The 23,172-nt window shown below is 37.2% G+C and overlaps 2 protein-coding genes across 2 annotated transcripts in view; both read left to right on the top strand.

Annotated features, from left to right (window-relative positions):
• The window catches only part of LOC120418668 (AP-1 complex subunit gamma-1-like), a 102,697-nt gene that overhangs the window by 56,470 nt on the left and 23,055 nt on the right, over nt 1-23,172 (top strand). The gene's annotated exons all lie outside the window — the stretch shown is intronic.
• On the top strand, nt 22,516-23,063 carry LOC120418684 (uncharacterized). Its single transcript, XM_039581150.2, has one exon. It carries the CDS (start codon nt 22,564-22,566, stop codon nt 22,999-23,001), a length of 438 nt encoding a protein of 145 aa, XP_039437084.1. The 5' UTR covers nt 22,516-22,563; the 3' UTR covers nt 23,002-23,063.

Here is a 23,172-nt window from a genome sequence, read left to right as displayed (position 1 = left end):
TAGACGAGTTCTATCAAGGTGAATCGATAGAGCGTCGAAAATCGATGCAGTGTGATTTTTTAGCGATTTTTCGGTTTAAAATTCATGCTGAATCGACATATTTACGAAGCTGGAAATGACGTCCTGGCTTAAAGTAAAACCTATACCTTTCTTTAGTAAGAAAGGCAAAAAGTAAATCGTTCTAAAAATTGATCGGGATTGCCGATCGATGTAAAATTTGTTTCAGATGCTCACTCATGGTCTGTACTATGAATGTAGCAAGAAATTTCGAATAAAATCAGAAATGAAAAATGTTGGCGAAGGTCACCAGGTGGGCTTTTACCTTTTTTTAGGGATTTTGTTTCTTATGGTAGGCCAATCAAACGGCTCTAACTCCAGAACCATATTATGAATCTGGATGAAAATTTGGGAGGTTGTAGAGCTCGAAAAATGCAATTTTTGAGATTAATAAAAGATATGAAAATGAAAAAATTGGACCATATTTTCATTTGGAAACTGTGTATTTTCTGGAAAAGTCTGGCCGTATCCGAAAACAGATGGATAATTCGAAATTTGCGCGGCAACTCGCCCAGGTTCAGCACACTAGCTTTCATCTGCATTTAGGAGAATCGAAATCGGATTTATGGGAGCTGAGAACGGCGCGACACAAAATTTTGCAAAAATTTACCACATACGAACATCACTCGACCTCCACGGAATTTATTTTCTCAAAATTCCAGGGTTCGAGATAGACGAGTTCTATCAAGGTGAATCGATAGAGCGTCGAAAATCGATGCAGTGTGATTTTTTAGCGATTTTTCGGTTTAAAATTCATGCTGAATCGACATATTTACGAAGCTGGAAATGACGTCCTGGCTTAAAGTAAAACCTATACCTTTCTTTAGTAAGAAAGGCAAAAAGTAAATCGTTCTAAAAATTGATCGGGATTGCCGATCGATGTAAAATTTGTTTCAGATGCTCACTCATGGTCTGTACTATGAATGTAGCAAGAAATTTCGAATAAAATCAGAAATGAAAAATGTTGGCGAAGGTCACCAGGTGGGCTTTTACCTTTTTTTAGGGATTTTGTTTCTTATGGTAGGTCAATCAAACGGCTCTAACTCCAGAACCATATTATGAATCTGGATGAAAATTTGGGAGGTTGTAGAGCTCGAAAAATGCAATTTTTGAGATTAATAAAAGATATGAAAATGAAAAAATTGGACCATATTTTCATTTGGAAACTGTGTATTTTCTGGAAAAGTCTGGCCGTATCCGAAAACAGATGGATAATTCGAAATTTGCGCGGCAACTCGCCCAGGTTCAGCACACTAGCTTTCATCTGCATTTAGGAGAATCGAAATCGGATTTATGGGAGCTGAGAACGGCGCGACACAAAATTTTGCAAAAATTTACCACATACGAACATCACTCGACCTCCACGGAATTTATTTTCTCAAAATTCCAGGGTTCGAGATAGACGAGTTCTATCAAGGTGAATCGATAGAGCGTCGAAAATCGATGCAGTGTGATTTTTTAGCGATTTTTCGGTTTAAAATTCATGCTGAATCGACATATTTACGAAGCTGGAAATGACGTCCTGGCTTAAAGTAAAACCTATACCTTTCTTTAGTAAGAAAGGCAAAAAGTAAATCGTTCTAAAAATTGATCGGGATTGCCGATCGATGTAAAATTTGTTTCAGATGCTCACTCATGGTCTGTACTATGAATGTAGCAAGAAATTTCGAATAAAATCAGAAATGAAAAATGTTGGCGAAGGTCACCAGGTGGGCTTTTACCTTTTTTTAGGGATTTTGTTTCTTATGGTAGGTCAATCAAACGGCTCTAACTCCAGAACCATATTATGAATCTGGATGAAAATTTGGGAGGTTGTAGAGCTCGAAAAATGCAATTTTTGAGATTAATAAAAGATATGAAAATGAAAAAATTGGACCATATTTTCATTTGGAAACTGTGTATTTTCTGGAAAAGTCTGGCCGTATCCGAAAACAGATGGATAATTCGAAATTTGCGCGGCAACTCGCCCAGGTTCAGCACACTAGCTTTCATCTGCATTTAGGAGAATCGAAATCGGATTTATGGGAGCTGAGAACGGCGCGACACAAAATTTTGCAAAAATTTACCACATACGAACATCACTCGACCTCCACGGAATTTATTTTCTCAAAATTCCAGGGTTCGAGATAGACGAGTTCTATCAAGGTGAATCGATAGAGCGTCGAAAATCGATGCAGTGTGATTTTTTAGCGATTTTTCGGTTTAAAATTCATGCTGAATCGACATATTTACGAAGCTGGAAATGACGTCCTGGCTTAAAGTAAAACCTATACCTTTCTTTAGTAAGAAAGGCAAAAAGTAAATCGTTCTAAAAATTGATCGGGATTGCCGATCGATGTAAAATTTGTTTCAGATGCTCACTCATGGTCTGTACTATGAATGTAGCAAGAAATTTCGAATAAAATCAGAAATGAAAAATGTTGGCGAAGGTCACCAGGTGGGCTTTTACCTTTTTTTAGGGATTTTGTTTCTTATGGTAGGTCAATCAAACGGCTCTAACTCCAGAACCATATTATGAATCTGGATGAAAATTTGGGAGGTTGTAGAGCTCGAAAAATGCAATTTTTGAGATTAATAAAAGATATGAAAATGAAAAAATTGGACCATATTTTCATTTGGAAACTGTGTATTTTCTGGAAAAGTCTGGCCGTATCCGAAAACAGATGGATAATTCGAAATTTGCGCGGCAACTCGCCCAGGTTCAGCACACTAGCTTTCATCTGCATTTAGGAGAATCGAAATCGGATTTATGGGAGCTGAGAACGGCGCGACACAAAATTTTGCAAAAATTTACCACATACGAACATCACTCGACCTCCACGGAATTTATTTTCTCAAAATTCCAGGGTTCGAGATAGACGAGTTCTATCAAGGTGAATCGATAGAGCGTCGAAAATCGATGCAGTGTGATTTTTTAGCGATTTTTCGGTTTAAAATTCATGCTGAATCGACATATTTACGAAGCTGGAAATGACGTCCTGGCTTAAAGTAAAACCTATACCTTTCTTTAGTAAGAAAGGCAAAAAGTAAATCGTTCTAAAAATTGATCGGGATTGCCGATCGATGTAAAATTTGTTTCAGATGCTCACTCATGGTCTGTACTATGAATGTAGCAAGAAATTTCGAATAAAATCAGAAATGAAAAATGTTGGCGAAGGTCACCAGGTGGGCTTTTACCTTTTTTTAGGGATTTTGTTTCTTATGGTAGGTCAATCAAACGGCTCTAACTCCAGAACCATATTATGAATCTGGATGAAAATTTGGGAGGTTGTAGAGCTCGAAAAATGCAATTTTTGAGATTAATAAAAGATATGAAAATGAAAAAATTGGACCATATTTTCATTTGGAAACTGTGTATTTTCTGGAAAAGTCTGGCCGTATCCGAAAACAGATGGATAATTCGAAATTTGCGCGGCAACTCGCCCAGGTTCAGCACACTAGCTTTCATCTGCATTTAGGAGAATCGAAATCGGATTTATGGGAGCTGAGAACGGCGCGACACAAAATTTTGCAAAAATTTACCACATACGAACATCACTCGACCTCCACGGAATTTATTTTCTCAAAATTCCAGGGTTCGAGATAGACGAGTTCTATCAAGGTGAATCGATAGAGCGTCGAAAATCGATGCAGTGTGATTTTTTAGCGATTTTTCGGTTTAAAATTCATGCTGAATCGACATATTTACGAAGCTGGAAATGACGTCCTGGCTTAAAGTAAAACCTATACCTTTCTTTAGTAAGAAAGGCAAAAAGTAAATCGTTCTAAAAATTGATCGGGATTGCCGATCGATGTAAAATTTGTTTCAGATGCTCACTCATGGTCTGTACTATGAATGTAGCAAGAAATTTCGAATAAAATCAGAAATGAAAAATGTTGGCGAAGGTCACCAGGTGGGCTTTTACCTTTTTTTAGGGATTTTGTTTCTTATGGTAGGTCAATCAAACGGCTCTAACTCCAGAACCATATTATGAATCTGGATGAAAATTTGGGAGGTTGTAGAGCTCGAAAAATGCAATTTTTGAGATTAATAAAAGATATGAAAATGAAAAAATTGGACCATATTTTCATTTGGAAACTGTGTATTTTCTGGAAAAGTCTGGCCGTATCCGAAAACAGATGGATAATTCGAAATTTGCGCGGCAACTCGCCCAGGTTCAGCACACTAGCTTTCATCTGCATTTAGGAGAATCGAAATCGGATTTATGGGAGCTGAGAACGGCGCGACACAAAATTTTGCAAAAATTTACCACATACGAACATCACTCGACCTCCACGGAATTTATTTTCTCAAAATTCCAGGGTTCGAGATAGACGAGTTCTATCAAGGTGAATCGATAGAGCGTCGAAAATCGATGCAGTGTGATTTTTTAGCGATTTTTCGGTTTAAAATTCATGCTGAATCGACATATTTACGAAGCTGGAAATGACGTCCTGGCTTAAAGTAAAACCTATACCTTTCTTTAGTAAGAAAGGCAAAAAGTAAATCGTTCTAAAAATTGATCGGGATTGCCGATCGATGTAAAATTTGTTTCAGATGCTCACTCATGGTCTGTACTATGAATGTAGCAAGAAATTTCGAATAAAATCAGAAATGAAAAATGTTGGCGAAGGTCACCAGGTGGGCTTTTACCTTTTTTTAGGGATTTTGTTTCTTATGGTAGGCCAATCAAACGGCTCTAACTCCAGAACCATATTATGAATCTGGATGAAAATTTGGGAGGTTGTAGAGCTCGAAAAATGCAATTTTTGAGATTAATAAAAGATATGAAAATGAAAAAATTGGACCATATTTTCATTTGGAAACTGTGTATTTTCTGGAAAAGTCTGGCCGTATCCGAAAACAGATGGATAATTCGAAATTTGCGCGGCAACTCGCCCAGGTTCAGCACACTAGCTTTCATCTGCATTTAGGAGAATCGAAATCGGATTTATGGGAGCTGAGAACGGCGCGACACAAAATTTTGCAAAAATTTACCACATACGAACATCACTCGACCTCCACGGAATTTATTTTCTCAAAATTCCAGGGTTCGAGATAGACGAGTTCTATCAAGGTGAATCGATAGAGCGTCGAAAATCGATGCAGTGTGATTTTTTAGCGATTTTTCGGTTTAAAATTCATGCTGAATCGACATATTTACGAAGCTGGAAATGACGTCCTGGCTTAAAGTAAAACCTATACCTTTCTTTAGTAAGAAAGGCAAAAAGTAAATCGTTCTAAAAATTGATCGGGATTGCCGATCGATGTAAAATTTGTTTCAGATGCTCACTCATGGTCTGTACTATGAATGTAGCAAGAAATTTCGAATAAAATCAGAAATGAAAAATGTTGGCGAAGGTCACCAGGTGGGCTTTTACCTTTTTTTAGGGATTTTGTTTCTTATGGTAGGTCAATCAAACGGCTCTAACTCCAGAACCATATTATGAATCTGGATGAAAATTTGGGAGGTTGTAGAGCTCGAAAAATGCAATTTTTGAGATTAATAAAAGATATGAAAATGAAAAAATTGGACCATATTTTCATTTGGAAACTGTGTATTTTCTGGAAAAGTCTGGCCGTATCCGAAAACAGATGGATAATTCGAAATTTGCGCGGCAACTCGCCCAGGTTCAGCACACTAGCTTTCATCTGCATTTAGGAGAATCGAAATCGGATTTATGGGAGCTGAGAACGGCGCGACACAAAATTTTGCAAAAATTTACCACATACGAACATCACTCGACCTCCACGGAATTTATTTTCTCAAAATTCCAGGGTTCGAGATAGACGAGTTCTATCAAGGTGAATCGATAGAGCGTCGAAAATCGATGCAGTGTGATTTTTTAGCGATTTTTCGGTTTAAAATTCATGCTGAATCGACATATTTACGAAGCTGGAAATGACGTCCTGGCTTAAAGTAAAACCTATACCTTTCTTTAGTAAGAAAGGCAAAAAGTAAATCGTTCTAAAAATTGATCGGGATTGCCGATCGATGTAAAATTTGTTTCAGATGCTCACTCATGGTCTGTACTATGAATGTAGCAAGAAATTTCGAATAAAATCAGAAATGAAAAATGTTGGCGAAGGTCACCAGGTGGGCTTTTACCTTTTTTTAGGGATTTTGTTTCTTATGGTAGGTCAATCAAACGGCTCTAACTCCAGAACCATATTATGAATCTGGATGAAAATTTGGGAGGTTGTAGAGCTCGAAAAATGCAATTTTTGAGATTAATAAAAGATATGAAAATGAAAAAATTGGACCATATTTTCATTTGGAAACTGTGTATTTTCTGGAAAAGTCTGGCCGTATCCGAAAACAGATGGATAATTCGAAATTTGCGCGGCAACTCGCCCAGGTTCAGCACACTAGCTTTCATCTGCATTTAGGAGAATCGAAATCGGATTTATGGGAGCTGAGAACGGCGCGACACAAAATTTTGCAAAAATTTACCACATACGAACATCACTCGACCTCCACGGAATTTATTTTCTCAAAATTCCAGGGTTCGAGATAGACGAGTTCTATCAAGGTGAATCGATAGAGCGTCGAAAATCGATGCAGTGTGATTTTTTAGCGATTTTTCGGTTTAAAATTCATGCTGAATCGACATATTTACGAAGCTGGAAATGACGTCCTGGCTTAAAGTAAAACCTATACCTTTCTTTAGTAAGAAAGGCAAAAAGTAAATCGTTCTAAAAATTGATCGGGATTGCCGATCGATGTAAAATTTGTTTCAGATGCTCACTCATGGTCTGTACTATGAATGTAGCAAGAAATTTCGAATAAAATCAGAAATGAAAAATGTTGGCGAAGGTCACCAGGTGGGCTTTTACCTTTTTTTAGGGATTTTGTTTCTTATGGTAGGTCAATCAAACGGCTCTAACTCCAGAACCATATTATGAATCTGGATGAAAATTTGGGAGGTTGTAGAGCTCGAAAAATGCAATTTTTGAGATTAATAAAAGATATGAAAATGAAAAAATTGGACCATATTTTCATTTGGAAACTGTGTATTTTCTGGAAAAGTCTGGCCGTATCCGAAAACAGATGGATAATTCGAAATTTGCGCGGCAACTCGCCCAGGTTCAGCACACTAGCTTTCATCTGCATTTAGGAGAATCGAAATCGGATTTATGGGAGCTGAGAACGGCGCGACACAAAATTTTGCAAAAATTTACCACATACGAACATCACTCGACCTCCACGGAATTTATTTTCTCAAAATTCCAGGGTTCGAGATAGACGAGTTCTATCAAGGTGAATCGATAGAGCGTCGAAAATCGATGCAGTGTGATTTTTTAGCGATTTTTCGGTTTAAAATTCATGCTGAATCGACATATTTACGAAGCTGGAAATGACGTCCTGGCTTAAAGTAAAACCTATACCTTTCTTTAGTAAGAAAGGCAAAAAGTAAATCGTTCTAAAAATTGATCGGGATTGCCGATCGATGTAAAATTTGTTTCAGATGCTCACTCATGGTCTGTACTATGAATGTAGCAAGAAATTTCGAATAAAATCAGAAATGAAAAATGTTGGCGAAGGTCACCAGGTGGGCTTTTACCTTTTTTTAGGGATTTTGTTTCTTATGGTAGGTCAATCAAACGGCTCTAACTCCAGAACCATATTATGAATCTGGATGAAAATTTGGGAGGTTGTAGAGCTCGAAAAATGCAATTTTTGAGATTAATAAAAGATATGAAAATGAAAAAATTGGACCATATTTTCATTTGGAAACTGTGTATTTTCTGGAAAAGTCTGGCCGTATCCGAAAACAGATGGATAATTCGAAATTTGCGCGGCAACTCGCCCAGGTTCAGCACACTAGCTTTCATCTGCATTTAGGAGAATCGAAATCGGATTTATGGGAGCTGAGAACGGCGCGACACAAAATTTTGCAAAAATTTACCACATACGAACATCACTCGACCTCCACGGAATTTATTTTCTCAAAATTCCAGGGTTCGAGATAGACGAGTTCTATCAAGGTGAATCGATAGAGCGTCGAAAATCGATGCAGTGTGATTTTTTAGCGATTTTTCGGTTTAAAATTCATGCTGAATCGACATATTTACGAAGCTGGAAATGACGTCCTGGCTTAAAGTAAAACCTATACCTTTCTTTAGTAAGAAAGGCAAAAAGTAAATCGTTCTAAAAATTGATCGGGATTGCCGATCGATGTAAAATTTGTTTCAGATGCTCACTCATGGTCTGTACTATGAATGTAGCAAGAAATTTCGAATAAAATCAGAAATGAAAAATGTTGGCGAAGGTCACCAGGTGGGCTTTTACCTTTTTTTAGGGATTTTGTTTCTTATGGTAGGTCAATCAAACGGCTCTAACTCCAGAACCATATTATGAATCTGGATGAAAATTTGGGAGGTTGTAGAGCTCGAAAAATGCAATTTTTGAGATTAATAAAAGATATGAAAATGAAAAAATTGGACCATATTTTCATTTGGAAACTGTGTATTTTCTGGAAAAGTCTGGCCGTATCCGAAAACAGATGGATAATTCGAAATTTGCGCGGCAACTCGCCCAGGTTCAGCACACTAGCTTTCATCTGCATTTAGGAGAATCGAAATCGGATTTATGGGAGCTGAGAACGGCGCGACACAAAATTTTGCAAAAATTTACCACATACGAACATCACTCGACCTCCACGGAATTTATTTTCTCAAAATTCCAGGGTTCGAGATAGACGAGTTCTATCAAGGTGAATCGATAGAGCGTCGAAAATCGATGCAGTGTGATTTTTTAGCGATTTTTCGGTTTAAAATTCATGCTGAATCGACATATTTACGAAGCTGGAAATGACGTCCTGGCTTAAAGTAAAACCTATACCTTTCTTTAGTAAGAAAGGCAAAAAGTAAATCGTTCTAAAAATTGATCGGGATTGCCGATCGATGTAAAATTTGTTTCAGATGCTCACTCATGGTCTGTACTATGAATGTAGCAAGAAATTTCGAATAAAATCAGAAATGAAAAATGTTGGCGAAGGTCACCAGGTGGGCTTTTACCTTTTTTTAGGGATTTTGTTTCTTATGGTAGGCCAATCAAACGGCTCTAACTCCAGAACCATATTATGAATCTGGATGAAAATTTGGGAGGTTGTAGAGCTCGAAAAATGCAATTTTTGAGATTAATAAAAGATATGAAAATGAAAAAATTGGACCATATTTTCATTTGGAAACTGTGTATTTTCTGGAAAAGTCTGGCCGTATCCGAAAACAGATGGATAATTCGAAATTTGCGCGGCAACTCGCCCAGGTTCAGCACACTAGCTTTCATCTGCATTTAGGAGAATCGAAATCGGATTTATGGGAGCTGAGAACGGCGCGACACAAAATTTTGCAAAAATTTACCACATACGAACATCACTCGACCTCCACGGAATTTATTTTCTCAAAATTCCAGGGTTCGAGATAGACGAGTTCTATCAAGGTGAATCGATAGAGCGTCGAAAATCGATGCAGTGTGATTTTTTAGCGATTTTTCGGTTTAAAATTCATGCTGAATCGACATATTTACGAAGCTGGAAATGACGTCCTGGCTTAAAGTAAAACCTATACCTTTCTTTAGTAAGAAAGGCAAAAAGTAAATCGTTCTAAAAATTGATCGGGATTGCCGATCGATGTAAAATTTGTTTCAGATGCTCACTCATGGTCTGTACTATGAATGTAGCAAGAAATTTCGAATAAAATCAGAAATGAAAAATGTTGGCGAAGGTCACCAGGTGGGCTTTTACCTTTTTTTAGGGATTTTGTTTCTTATGGTAGGTCAATCAAACGGCTCTAACTCCAGAACCATATTATGAATCTGGATGAAAATTTGGGAGGTTGTAGAGCTCGAAAAATGCAATTTTTGAGATTAATAAAAGATATGAAAATGAAAAAATTGGACCATATTTTCATTTGGAAACTGTGTATTTTCTGGAAAAGTCTGGCCGTATCCGAAAACAGATGGATAATTCGAAATTTGCGCGGCAACTCGCCCAGGTTCAGCACACTAGCTTTCATCTGCATTTAGGAGAATCGAAATCGGATTTATGGGAGCTGAGAACGGCGCGACACAAAATTTTGCAAAAATTTACCACATACGAACATCACTCGACCTCCACGGAATTTATTTTCTCAAAATTCCAGGGTTCGAGATAGACGAGTTCTATCAAGGTGAATCGATAGAGCGTCGAAAATCGATGCAGTGTGATTTTTTAGCGATTTTTCGGTTTAAAATTCATGCTGAATCGACATATTTACGAAGCTGGAAATGACGTCCTGGCTTAAAGTAAAACCTATACCTTTCTTTAGTAAGAAAGGCAAAAAGTAAATCGTTCTAAAAATTGATCGGGATTGCCGATCGATGTAAAATTTGTTTCAGATGCTCACTCATGGTCTGTACTATGAATGTAGCAAGAAATTTCGAATAAAATCAGAAATGAAAAATGTTGGCGAAGGTCACCAGGTGGGCTTTTACCTTTTTTTAGGGATTTTGTTTCTTATGGTAGGTCAATCAAACGGCTCTAACTCCAGAACCATATTATGAATCTGGATGAAAATTTGGGAGGTTGTAGAGCTCGAAAAATGCAATTTTTGAGATTAATAAAAGATATGAAAATGAAAAAATTGGACCATATTTTCATTTGGAAACTGTGTATTTTCTGGAAAAGTCTGGCCGTATCCGAAAACAGATGGATAATTCGAAATTTGCGCGGCAACTCGCCCAGGTTCAGCACACTAGCTTTCATCTGCATTTAGGAGAATCGAAATCGGATTTATGGGAGCTGAGAACGGCGCGACACAAAATTTTGCAAAAATTTACCACATACGAACATCACTCGACCTCCACGGAATTTATTTTCTCAAAATTCCAGGGTTCGAGATAGACGAGTTCTATCAAGGTGAATCGATAGAGCGTCGAAAATCGATGCAGTGTGATTTTTTAGCGATTTTTCGGTTTAAAATTCATGCTGAATCGACATATTTACGAAGCTGGAAATGACGTCCTGGCTTAAAGTAAAACCTATACCTTTCTTTAGTAAGAAAGGCAAAAAGTAAATCGTTCTAAAAATTGATCGGGATTGCCGATCGATGTAAAATTTGTTTCAGATGCTCACTCATGGTCTGTACTATGAATGTAGCAAGAAATTTCGAATAAAATCAGAAATGAAAAATGTTGGCGAAGGTCACCAGGTGGGCTTTTACCTTTTTTTAGGGATTTTGTTTCTTATGGTAGGTCAATCAAACGGCTCTAACTCCAGAACCATATTATGAATCTGGATGAAAATTTGGGAGGTTGTAGAGCTCGAAAAATGCAATTTTTGAGATTAATAAAAGATATGAAAATGAAAAAATTGGACCATATTTTCATTTGGAAACTGTGTATTTTCTGGAAAAGTCTGGCCGTATCCGAAAACAGATGGATAATTCGAAATTTGCGCGGCAACTCGCCCAGGTTCAGCACACTAGCTTTCATCTGCATTTAGGAGAATCGAAATCGGATTTATGGGAGCTGAGAACGGCGCGACACAAAATTTTGCAAAAATTTACCACATACGAACATCACTCGACCTCCACGGAATTTATTTTCTCAAAATTCCAGGGTTCGAGATAGACGAGTTCTATCAAGGTGAATCGATAGAGCGTCGAAAATCGATGCAGTGTGATTTTTTAGCGATTTTTCGGTTTAAAATTCATGCTGAATCGACATATTTACGAAGCTGGAAATGACGTCCTGGCTTAAAGTAAAACCTATACCTTTCTTTAGTAAGAAAGGCAAAAAGTAAATCGTTCTAAAAATTGATCGGGATTGCCGATCGATGTAAAATTTGTTTCAGATGCTCACTCATGGTCTGTACTATGAATGTAGCAAGAAATTTCGAATAAAATCAGAAATGAAAAATGTTGGCGAAGGTCACCAGGTGGGCTTTTACCTTTTTTTAGGGATTTTGTTTCTTATGGTAGGTCAATCAAACGGCTCTAACTCCAGAACCATATTATGAATCTGGATGAAAATTTGGGAGGTTGTAGAGCTCGAAAAATGCAATTTTTGAGATTAATAAAAGATATGAAAATGAAAAAATTGGACCATATTTTCATTTGGAAACTGTGTATTTTCTGGAAAAGTCTGGCCGTATCCGAAAACAGATGGATAATTCGAAATTTGCGCGGCAACTCGCCCAGGTTCAGCACACTAGCTTTCATCTGCATTTAGGAGAATCGAAATCGGATTTATGGGAGCTGAGAACGGCGCGACACAAAATTTTGCAAAAATTTACCACATACGAACATCACTCGACCTCCACGGAATTTATTTTCTCAAAATTCCAGGGTTCGAGATAGACGAGTTCTATCAAGGTGAATCGATAGAGCGTCGAAAATCGATGCAGTGTGATTTTTTAGCGATTTTTCGGTTTAAAATTCATGCTGAATCGACATATTTACGAAGCTGGAAATGACGTCCTGGCTTAAAGTAAAACCTATACCTTTCTTTAGTAAGAAAGGCAAAAAGTAAATCGTTCTAAAAATTGATCGGGATTGCCGATCGATGTAAAATTTGTTTCAGATGCTCACTCATGGTCTGTACTATGAATGTAGCAAGAAATTTCGAATAAAATCAGAAATGAAAAATGTTGGCGAAGGTCACCAGGTGGGCTTTTACCTTTTTTTAGGGATTTTGTTTCTTATGGTAGGTCAATCAAACGGCTCTAACTCCAGAACCATATTATGAATCTGGATGAAAATTTGGGAGGTTGTAGAGCTCGAAAAATGCAATTTTTGAGATTAATAAAAGATATGAAAATGAAAAAATTGGACCATATTTTCATTTGGAAACTGTGTATTTTCTGGAAAAGTCTGGCCGTATCCGAAAACAGATGGATAATTCGAAATTTGCGCGGCAACTCGCCCAGGTTCAGCACACTAGCTTTCATCTGCATTTAGGAGAATCGAAATCGGATTTATGGGAGCTGAGAACGGCGCGACACAAAATTTTGCAAAAATTTACCACATACGAACATCACTCGACCTCCACGGAATTTATTTTCTCAAAATTCCAGGGTTCGAGATAGACGAGTTCTATCAAGGTGAATCGATAGAGCGTCGAAAATCGATGCAGTGTGATTTTTTAGCGATTTTTCGGTTTAAAATTCATGCTGAATCGACATATTTACGAAGCTGGAAATGACGTCCTGGCTTAAAGTAAAACCTATACCTTTCTTTAGTAAGAAAGGCAAAAAGTAAATCGTTCTAAAAATTGATCGGGATTGCCGATCGATGTAAAATTTGTTTCAGATGCTCACTCATGGTCTGTACTATGAATGTAGCAAGAAATTTCGAATAAAATCAGAAATGAAAAATGTTGGCGAAGGTCACCAGGTGGGCTTTTACCTTTTTTTAGGGATTTTGTTTCTTATGGTAGGCCAATCAAACGGCTCTAACTCCAGAACCATATTATGAATCTGGATGAAAATTTGGGAGGTTGTAGAGCTCGAAAAATGCAATTTTTGAGATTAATAAAAGATATGAAAATGAAAAAATTGGACCATATTTTCATTTGGAAACTGTGTATTTTCTGGAAAAGTCTGGCCGTATCCGAAAACAGATGGATAATTCGAAATTTGCGCGGCAACTCGCCCAGGTTCAGCACACTAGCTTTCATCTGCATTTAGGAGAATCGAAATCGGATTTATGGGAGCTGAGAACGGCGCGACACAAAATTTTGCAAAAATTTACCACATACGAACATCACTCGACCTCCACGGAATTTATTTTCTCAAAATTCCAGGGTTCGAGATAGACGAGTTCTATCAAGGTGAATCGATAGAGCGTCGAAAATCGATGCAGTGTGATTTTTTAGCGATTTTTCGGTTTAAAATTCATGCTGAATCGACATATTTACGAAGCTGGAAATGACGTCCTGGCTTAAAGTAAAACCTATACCTTTCTTTAGTAAGAAAGGCAAAAAGTAAATCGTTCTAAAAATTGATCGGGATTGCCGATCGATGTAAAATTTGTTTCAGATGCTCACTCATGGTCTGTACTATGAATGTAGCAAGAAATTTCGAATAAAATCAGAAATGAAAAATGTTGGCGAAGGTCACCAGGTGGGCTTTTACCTTTTTTTAGGGATTTTGTTTCTTATGGTAGGTCAATCAAACGGCTCTAACTCCAGAACCATATTATGAATCTGGATGAAAATTTGGGAGGTTGTAGAGCTCGAAAAATGCAATTTTTGAGATTAATAAAAGATATGAAAATGAAAAAATTGGACCATATTTTCATTTGGAAACTGTGTATTTTCTGGAAAAGTCTGGCCGTATCCGAAAACAGATGGATAATTCGAAATTTGCGCGGCAACTCGCCCAGGTTCAGCACACTAGCTTTCATCTGCATTTAGGAGAATCGAAATCGGATTTATGGGAGCTGAGAACGGCGCGACACAAAATTTTGCAAAAATTTACCACATACGAACATCACTCGACCTCCACGGAATTTATTTTCTCAAAATTCCAGGGTTCGAGATAGACGAGTTCTATCAAGGTGAATCGATAGAGCGTCGAAAATCGATGCAGTGTGATTTTTTAGCGATTTTTCGGTTTAAAATTCATGCTGAATCGACATATTTACGAAGCTGGAAATGACGTCCTGGCTTAAAGTAAAACCTATACCTTTCTTTAGTAAGAAAGGCAAAAAGTAAATCGTTCTAAAAATTGATCGGGATTGCCGATCGATGTAAAATTTGTTTCAGATGCTCACTCATGGTCTGTACTATGAATGTAGCAAGAAATTTCGAATAAAATCAGAAATGAAAAATGTTGGCGAAGGTCACCAGGTGGGCTTTTACCTTTTTTTAGGGATTTTGTTTCTTATGGTAGGTCAATCAAACGGCTCTAACTCCAGAACCATATTATGAATCTGGATGAAAATTTGGGAGGTTGTAGAGCTCGAAAAATGCAATTTTTGAGATTAATAAAAGATATGAAAATGAAAAAATTGGACCATATTTTCATTTGGAAACTGTGTATTTTCTGGAAAAGTCTGGCCGTATCCGAAAACAGATGGATAATTCGAAATTTGCGCGGCAACTCGCCCAGGTTCAGCACACTAGCTTTCATCTGCATTTAGGAGAATCGAAATCGGATTTATGGGAGCTGAGAACGGCGCGACACAAAATTTTGCAAAAATTTACCACATACGAACATCACTCGACCTCCACGGAATTTATTTTCTCAAAATTCCAGGGTTCGAGATAGACGAGTTCTATCAAGGTGAATCGATAGAGCGTCGAAAATCGATGCAGTGTGATTTTTTAGCGATTTTTCGGTTTAAAATTCATGCTGAATCGACATATTTACGAAGCTGGAAATGACGTCCTGGCTTAAAGTAAAACCTATACCTTTCTTTAGTAAGAAAGGCAAAACGTTACTTAATCCACCGGAAGGTGGTTGCTGCCTTCCTCCTAAAAGCCACACACTACGAAAGCTTTGGCTAACGCTTACTTAGTAAAGACACTATACATCTGAGTGCTGCCATCTAGGTATGATAAATTTAATGATCCATTTGAAAGCACTGCAGTGTTTGTGTGCGTGCACTGAGCGTAAAGTTCCGACAGCTATCCGCCGGAGCTTTCAAATTATGTAAATAATGACCCTTTTTAGTATCAACCAAAACAGTTTTTCGAACATATCTTTTAAAGTACTGCACCAAGCCGGATGAAATTTAAAAAAGACTTAAAGAACCTGAAGGCAAATCCAAAAACATAAATCCGGACAAAATCGGTCGAGCCAGTTCCGAGAAAAGTGAGTGAGAAAAAAAATTCTACGTCCATCCACACGCACAGACATTTGCTCAGAATTTGATTCTGAGTCGATATGTATACGTAAAGGTATATCTGGGAGGCTTATTTAAAAAGTTCAATTTTTGAGTGATTTTATAGCCTTGCCTCAGTGAGGTGAGGAAGGCAAAAACTCTAGATATGGCCTCTTAGATGCGTCATGTCGGACTCCTGACTAAAGAATTTATTGAAAAAAATGTAAACCTCATCGCCTACCGAACCATTCCTAACAAATTCCAATCATTCCCGTTTACAACTCTCTGTAAGCAACAGACCCAGAGCTTGTGGTAAATGAGGGCCCGTTATATTCCGGGCCAAAATTACGTTGCAATCAGCCCTGACTGTGTCCAGATAAGATAAAATATGCAAACAATCCGACTGAAAGTGTGGATCTTTATTATTTACATTCATTTCAGCCCCCCTCCTTTCCTGCCAACTAACTTGGGTGGGCAACCTTGGAGCAAATTTCAATATGGCCATGGACACGGTTAGGCCGGCCCCAAAAACAATAAACTTTTATTAAACTGTTGTAGCCGGGACAAGATCGGTTTGCTTTGGGCCCCCTCAAGTGGGAACTTAATTATAATACGCAAAACAGTGAAAAAAAGAAAAGACAAACGAAACACAAGTTGAAAAAGGCGACAAAACAGGGTTCAACCGAAACAATGAAAAAAAGCTCATTGAGCGGAAATGAAACTTGTTTCATTCGCACAAAGGCCCACCACCACCACCACCGGGAGAGGAGATAAAACGCCCACGCAGCAACTAGCTGTCTACTAAACCGGGTGATGATAAGAGCGTTGCTGGTGACGGTGCGATGCGATGGTAGGGAAATTAAAACGCGGTGAAGTGTGGAATTCAGACCTGCTGGAAGCAAGTAATAGTGGTGGTGGAAAGGGAATTTCGATAGTTGTTCACGCTGCATTTAATAAAACCTGTTGAATTGTGAAACAGTTTAAGTTTGAGTAATGGCTTGATTCCTTCGCTATTAAATATTTGAATAAATCTTTTTCCATTTCATTTCATTTTTGTTTCATTGTTTAAATATTACTATAACTTGTGTGAAGCTACAATCCTAAGCTGGGATGTGGCTTTTCAACAGCTGATTAATTCAAATTTGGGAACATAGTTTGCGAGTGCTTAAAGAATCGAACACAAAATATACTTCAAAATATGAATAAATCTAATCTGTTGAAATAAAATAATACACCCAAAACTGGCAGCGCTAGTCCGAGAGAATGATGTTCTCGACTTGAGAGAATAGTGGTACCATTCACGGACACAGAGAACACAGCTCGAGATGGGCGATAGAACTGTTCTCTTGAGGTTCATTTGCAAAAAAAGTTCATCCGTCATACAAAAAACCAAAAGTGTTGACTACAGGAATCGAACTAGAGACCTTTGACAGACCAATCCAATGACTTAACTGCCTCGGCCACCACAGCTTGGTGACCGAGGAGAGGTCAGAAGTCGATGCATGACACTTGTTGGAGATTTATTGATTCAACTAACGAATGAACTCATTTGTTATGATGGTGTGAGTTGGTACCATTATTCTATCGATTTTGGCACTGAGCCCTCAATAAATTTTGAAAGAACGATTCTCTCGACTCTGAATTTTGGGTGTACATATCCTTATAAAGAACTTTGAAATTTGTCGTTTGAACACCATAAATTTGGAAAATGCAGGTTGATTTATGATTCAAATATCAAGAGGAAAATCACATTTTTTGGCAGGTTAAGGTTTCGGCTTTATTTATATCCAATATGCAAATTCACACTATACAATCAAATTATTTTGCAAAACTTATGATAGAAACTTACTTTCTTACTTGTAATTACTTTTTAGGATAGATGGCGCTACTAAGATACGCCCACTTTCGATTTGATGTATTCGCTAGTTTAATTTACATGACAGTGTAGCTTTAAAATGCTAAAGCTAGTACATTATCAATTCAAATATCACAAAACGGTTTATACAATACAAAATCAAAATCCCAGTTTTCAAAAATGAAACCCAAAATTCAAAACATGATTAAAAATTACAAAAATAACCAATGTACTCTTAAAAGTTTAAAATCGATTTCAGTAAAAAAAAAGTTTTAAACATTTTTTTTTTGCTCCCTGATTATTTTGAGAAATTTGAAATGGAGGGAGACACAGACTTGGAATAAAAATTGTATTGGCCTAGGAATTGTTTCCAAACATTTGTCAATGAATATCCACTGAAATATAGGGGAACTATACCCTTTCTCAGCCTATTTCTATTATCGGCCTATCAGCACTTTGATCATGAATTACAGCTTTCATAAAGTGTTTTTGACTGTTCCAAAGTAATAAATAGCTCAAATAAAAGTGAGCAAGCAACTCTCCATTGTTGATACATCTCAAAATGTTAATTTAATAGCGGAAAACGGCGAAAGTGATGAGAATTGGTCGATCGGCTTAGAGTGATTAAAATGGGTATATTTCCCCTATAGTAAAAAAAACTCATGATTTTCAGTGTGGAAACTTCCTTCGTAGGGGAAATAAACCCATTTTAAGCCTAATAAGCGGTCTTGTTTGAATGATGCTGGATAATCTGGAGTGTTCCTTGAAATTCAGTAAAACCATGTACACCAACGAGTAGAGCAACTTTTTGTGAACATTTCTGTTTATTTTCACTTTTATTAAAAGTTATGCTATTCCTTTTACAAGCATTTAAAAAAAAATATTTCAAAAACGCATTCTAATCAGTCGTGTGCATTGGGCCACGCCCATTTTTCTATTTTAAGCTTAGTTCTTTTTTTCTTCCAGCGCCCTTTTGGGTCTGCTTAGTGCTGCCAAAATTGATGAAATTTCAAGCGAACACTCACGAAAAGTAGCATTTATAGCGAAAGTTTCCTGGCAACACCACAAGCGCTGCTGGTGGTGTTGGTGGCCACCCTTTGTTCTTTATTTGCCTTCGCTTCTCGATCGGTTTTCTTCAGCCTTCGATTGGAATGGATGGTCAAAAGTCAAACGGCAAAAGACTTAGCGCGTTTGTTTTTTTTTTTTTTTTTGATGGCGCTTGCTAATTATTTACATGTTTCGGGATTATTTTTCAAGTGAGTGACTAAGTAACGGTCAAAATAACATGTTGCCGGTAATTGGAAGCAATTGTATATCTTAAGCGCTTTGAAATCGTTAGCGCAAGTAAAAAGATATTGATGGCGACTTTCGTTAAGCAGTTAACCTCTAATCTTGCGTGTGGATGTGTGTGCCACCAAAATGATGAGAAATGGTCTCGCAAAATAGAAATTATGATCAAAAGTGCATTAAATTTGATCTTTTTGGCCAGTAAGTGGCATACATTTGCGTGCTTACTCGAGGCAGTGCTGTTGCTGGTAAGTTTACAGCCTAAAAAGTATTTTTGGAGCTTTAATCGAGCATCAAACTATCCATATGACGAAGATAGGTGTTTGATTAGAAAGGGTATATTTCCCCTGTTACGCCAGAAGAAGTTTCATCAGTTGCCAAAAAATCGATTTTGATGAACTTGACATTTTTTTATATGTTTTAATGGACAAAAAGTGGCAAATTATAAATTTTAGTTTATGAAGGATAAATCGTTTTGGGCCAAGTTCACTTTTTTAGAAAATCATTTATGATAAATACTCTACCAAAACCAGAAATGGATTTTATTAATATTTGCTATATTTGGGCCCCCACGGAATTCCCGATGACCGTCTTGTGTCATTGGTTCACCCATACAAAGCTTCATACAATTTCTGCAGCTGTCCATACAAAAAATTTTTTTTTGGAAAAAATATAAGTTTGTTGACTTATGTTTGTAATGAAAAATCATATTTGCAATTTATAAATGAAAAATAATAATAAAATAACTCCTGAAAACATATTTTTCGAAGAGTTGTGAATATTTTGATGATATTGCGAATTTCAATGAACAGCACCGTTTTAGAGTTAAAGCTATCGTAAAAAATAATGAAAAAGCCCTAAAACTTTTTGTTTTTCACTGTTGAATTTAAAATTGTGATTTTTTTAATTGTTAAGAAAAAAAAAATAGTTGGTGTGGAAAAATAGTTGGTGTGGAAAAAATGGAAAAATCAACTGATATTTTTAAAGAAAAAGTATCTCAAAATACTTTACACATTATACCACTTTTGTATCTGATCATTTCGTTTTTTTTTTAATTTTGGAATCCCTAACATTTCAAAAAGATCAAATTATCAATAATACGCCTTTTTAAAAAGTTGGAGTGGATTCCAAAATTAAAAAAAATAAAAATTTTCGAAGATATCAGAAACATTGACCCATGACAATCAATCAATGGTTACGTTTAACCGCACTCTAAATCAACTTTTTCCGATCAAGCTCAAATTTGGAGGAACCTCTCCTTTTTGGAACCACCCTAAATTTTCGCCGTTTTCGTGAAAAATGTGAAAACCTCAATTTTAAAACTGCGATTCTTTGGAACCACATATCGTAGAAGGTTGATCCAAGTCTTATTTTGATGAAAATTGAACGGTAGAAACGTTCGATGTGTTTTGCACAAATAAAAAGTTGTTGCTTTATTTTCGCATTGAGCGCATATTTCAACCAGTGGTTTGACCTCACCACCTAGTTCTGAGCAAATTTTACATAGATTTTTTTTAATTTGTTAAAAGTATTCCTTTTGCTTCACATAAATTGAATTTTGAAGCTTATAATAAAAAGAAAGATTAGAAAAAAATAACCTCTTGGCAAATGTTGGTGGTGAATTTACAATATTATATTTACAATTTCTATAGGAAAAATCAGATAAACTAACAAATGTTCAATTTTTTTACATTGAATATCGGACAAATAGTTGCTGATAAATCGGCATTTGAAAATTTAGAGCTATTTGGGTTATATTCAAAGATAAACATTTCACCTGATTAAATTTCTTTTTGAAACTTGAGATCTAATCTTTCAAATACTTTTAAACCTTGATCACTTTATCAAAACCTCTGAACATTATTTTTCGATATTTCATCTTAAAGTAACGTAAATTTTTTTTTTTCGACCTCTTTTAAAGTTTTCTCAATTTATTAATTTTATTTAAAAAAAAATGGCATCGCTGCCTTTGCTACAATTATTGAGGCAGATAAAAAAAAATACAAGGTTCCATGGCCGAAATTTTACAGAATCACTAATCTCGAAAAATTGAATAAAATTAACACTCCAGAAAAAAATAAAAAGAATATTTGATGAAAAAAATATATTTTTATGAGTACAAAATCAATAACCAAAAATTGCAGATGCAGATTTCAAGCATTTTATGATACTTTTGCATCTCTTTTTTTTCTAAATCAGGCTTAGATCTACATTTTTAAAATTTTCATTGGATAACTCAACAGATAAAATTTATGAAAAATGTGAAAAATGTGGACTACATAGAATATGTAAAATTTAAAGGATGCATTATTTGATTTGTTTGTGAAAATTTCTCTTTTTCATGAACCCTTACTCCCATTACCCATAAAAAATCATCTAGAAAATTTCTTGAAAATTAAACATTTTTATTTACCAAAGTACAAAAAAAGTTAAACCTTTAATTAAATACTGCCCCGCACTTTTTCACCATAATTCGGATTTCATCAGTAATTCAACTCCATTTTCGCCCCCTCTAATCAGTGCCGCGAAATCTCAAACGGAGGCAAACAGAGATGGAAAAAAAGGATCCTAACTGCCCATCTAATCCCAATTAAAACATCATCCCTCGCGGAATCCCCTTCCCCTTTCACAAGAACCTGGCCCAGCTCACCTTTCCGTTTTCCGTTGTGGGGTGGGGGTGGGGGGGGGTGTTCACTTTTATTTAAAGTCAAGTTGGTTCAGAGTCCCTTTCGTTCTGAGTCGGTTAATAATCTCCCAAAATATTCCATTTGTCACTCGCAATATTCAGCGATTATCCAACGTGGACACTTTTTTTGCTATATTTTTAGATGGTGATACTTTTCAATGACGGTCCCTTCGTCACCAACTTGACCGGAATCAGACCCTTTGCAAACATTTATTTTACTGTATTTTAAACAGTAAAAATATTTTCGAGAAAAAACTATACAATTTCCATCATTAAACTTTCAAAACATTTTTTACTGTGTATTTTCCCTACACTTTTTTTAGCAGCATCAGCTTTCCACTTTTTCAATGTGACACTCTCTCAGTCTTTCGATTTTGATTCACTTATTGCCCTGGCCCGTGTCAGACGACCCCGGGACCGGGCAGCGCAATCCCTTTGGGGGACCCACTTCAAACTCCGGTGGTGCGGCCACTCAAATCTCGAGTTCCATTTATAACTTCGGCGGGAAGGCGGCACCATGGGCGGTACGTGAAGTCGGAAAAGAAGGGGTCAAAATAATATTTTTTTTTAAATTAGAATAAATGTTAATAAAACCTGACAATTTTTAAAATTGAGATATAGATTTCTAACTTGAACGTCTCTATCTGATGCAATCTGTACAAAGGCTGTTTTTGATCAATATTTTTCGCAAAGGCGCCAAATAACCTTGGAAAAAACAAAATTTTGCAAACATTTTGGTATAGACCGAAATCTGTATTGTCACTAGCTCACGCGTCAATTTGAGCAGCTGTTTTGCGAAGCTCGCAATCTAGCAATAAAAACCTCCCGAAATCCTTTCCAAATCATCAGTTCACTGGTACAGATCTTCCCAACCAACCACCAGCAGCCATGAAGTTCCTGATTGTCGCCCTGTCCGCTCTGGCCCTGGCCAGCGCCCAGACCACCACCACCAACATCCCCCTCTCCGTGGTCGGAAACGCCGACGGATCGGCCACCATCAAGATCGGAGCTGTCCCGGCGATCCAGCTGCCGGCCACCGCCGTCACCGCGGCCAAGGGCGTCATCGGACTGATCAGCACCATCGCGACCGGAGTGACCGCCGGCAGTAACCAGAGCACCAACCTGGCCGTGACCACGGACGCGACCACCGGTGCCATCACGGTGTCCGTCCTTGGCCAAACCCTCACCCTGGACAAGACCACCATCGGCAGCGTGTTCGGAATTCTGAAGAACGTCAAGAAGGCCATCGCCGCCGGAATTCCCCGCCCGGTCAAGGCCTGGAAGGGAGGCAAATCCCGCAAGCACTCCAACGAGCGCAGACACTAAGTCGCTGAGTCTCGGTTCTTGTGGCATGTCTGTCATAGAATGATGGAACGTGTCACAAATAAAATTGCGCAGGTGACAAAATGTTATCATTGTTGAATAAATACCGTGCAAGAAACAAAATCTTTTTATCGAACTTTGAGTAACAATTTAACAATTTTATGCAACATTGCA

The sequence above is a fragment of the Culex pipiens genome, chromosome 3 (assembly GCF_016801865.2).
Source record: "Culex pipiens pallens isolate TS chromosome 3, TS_CPP_V2, whole genome shotgun sequence".
NCBI lineage: Eukaryota > Metazoa > Arthropoda > Insecta > Diptera > Culicidae > Culex > Culex pipiens.
The sequence above is the reverse complement of the archived record's forward strand: the minus strand, read 5'-3'. Positions and strand labels throughout refer to the sequence as shown.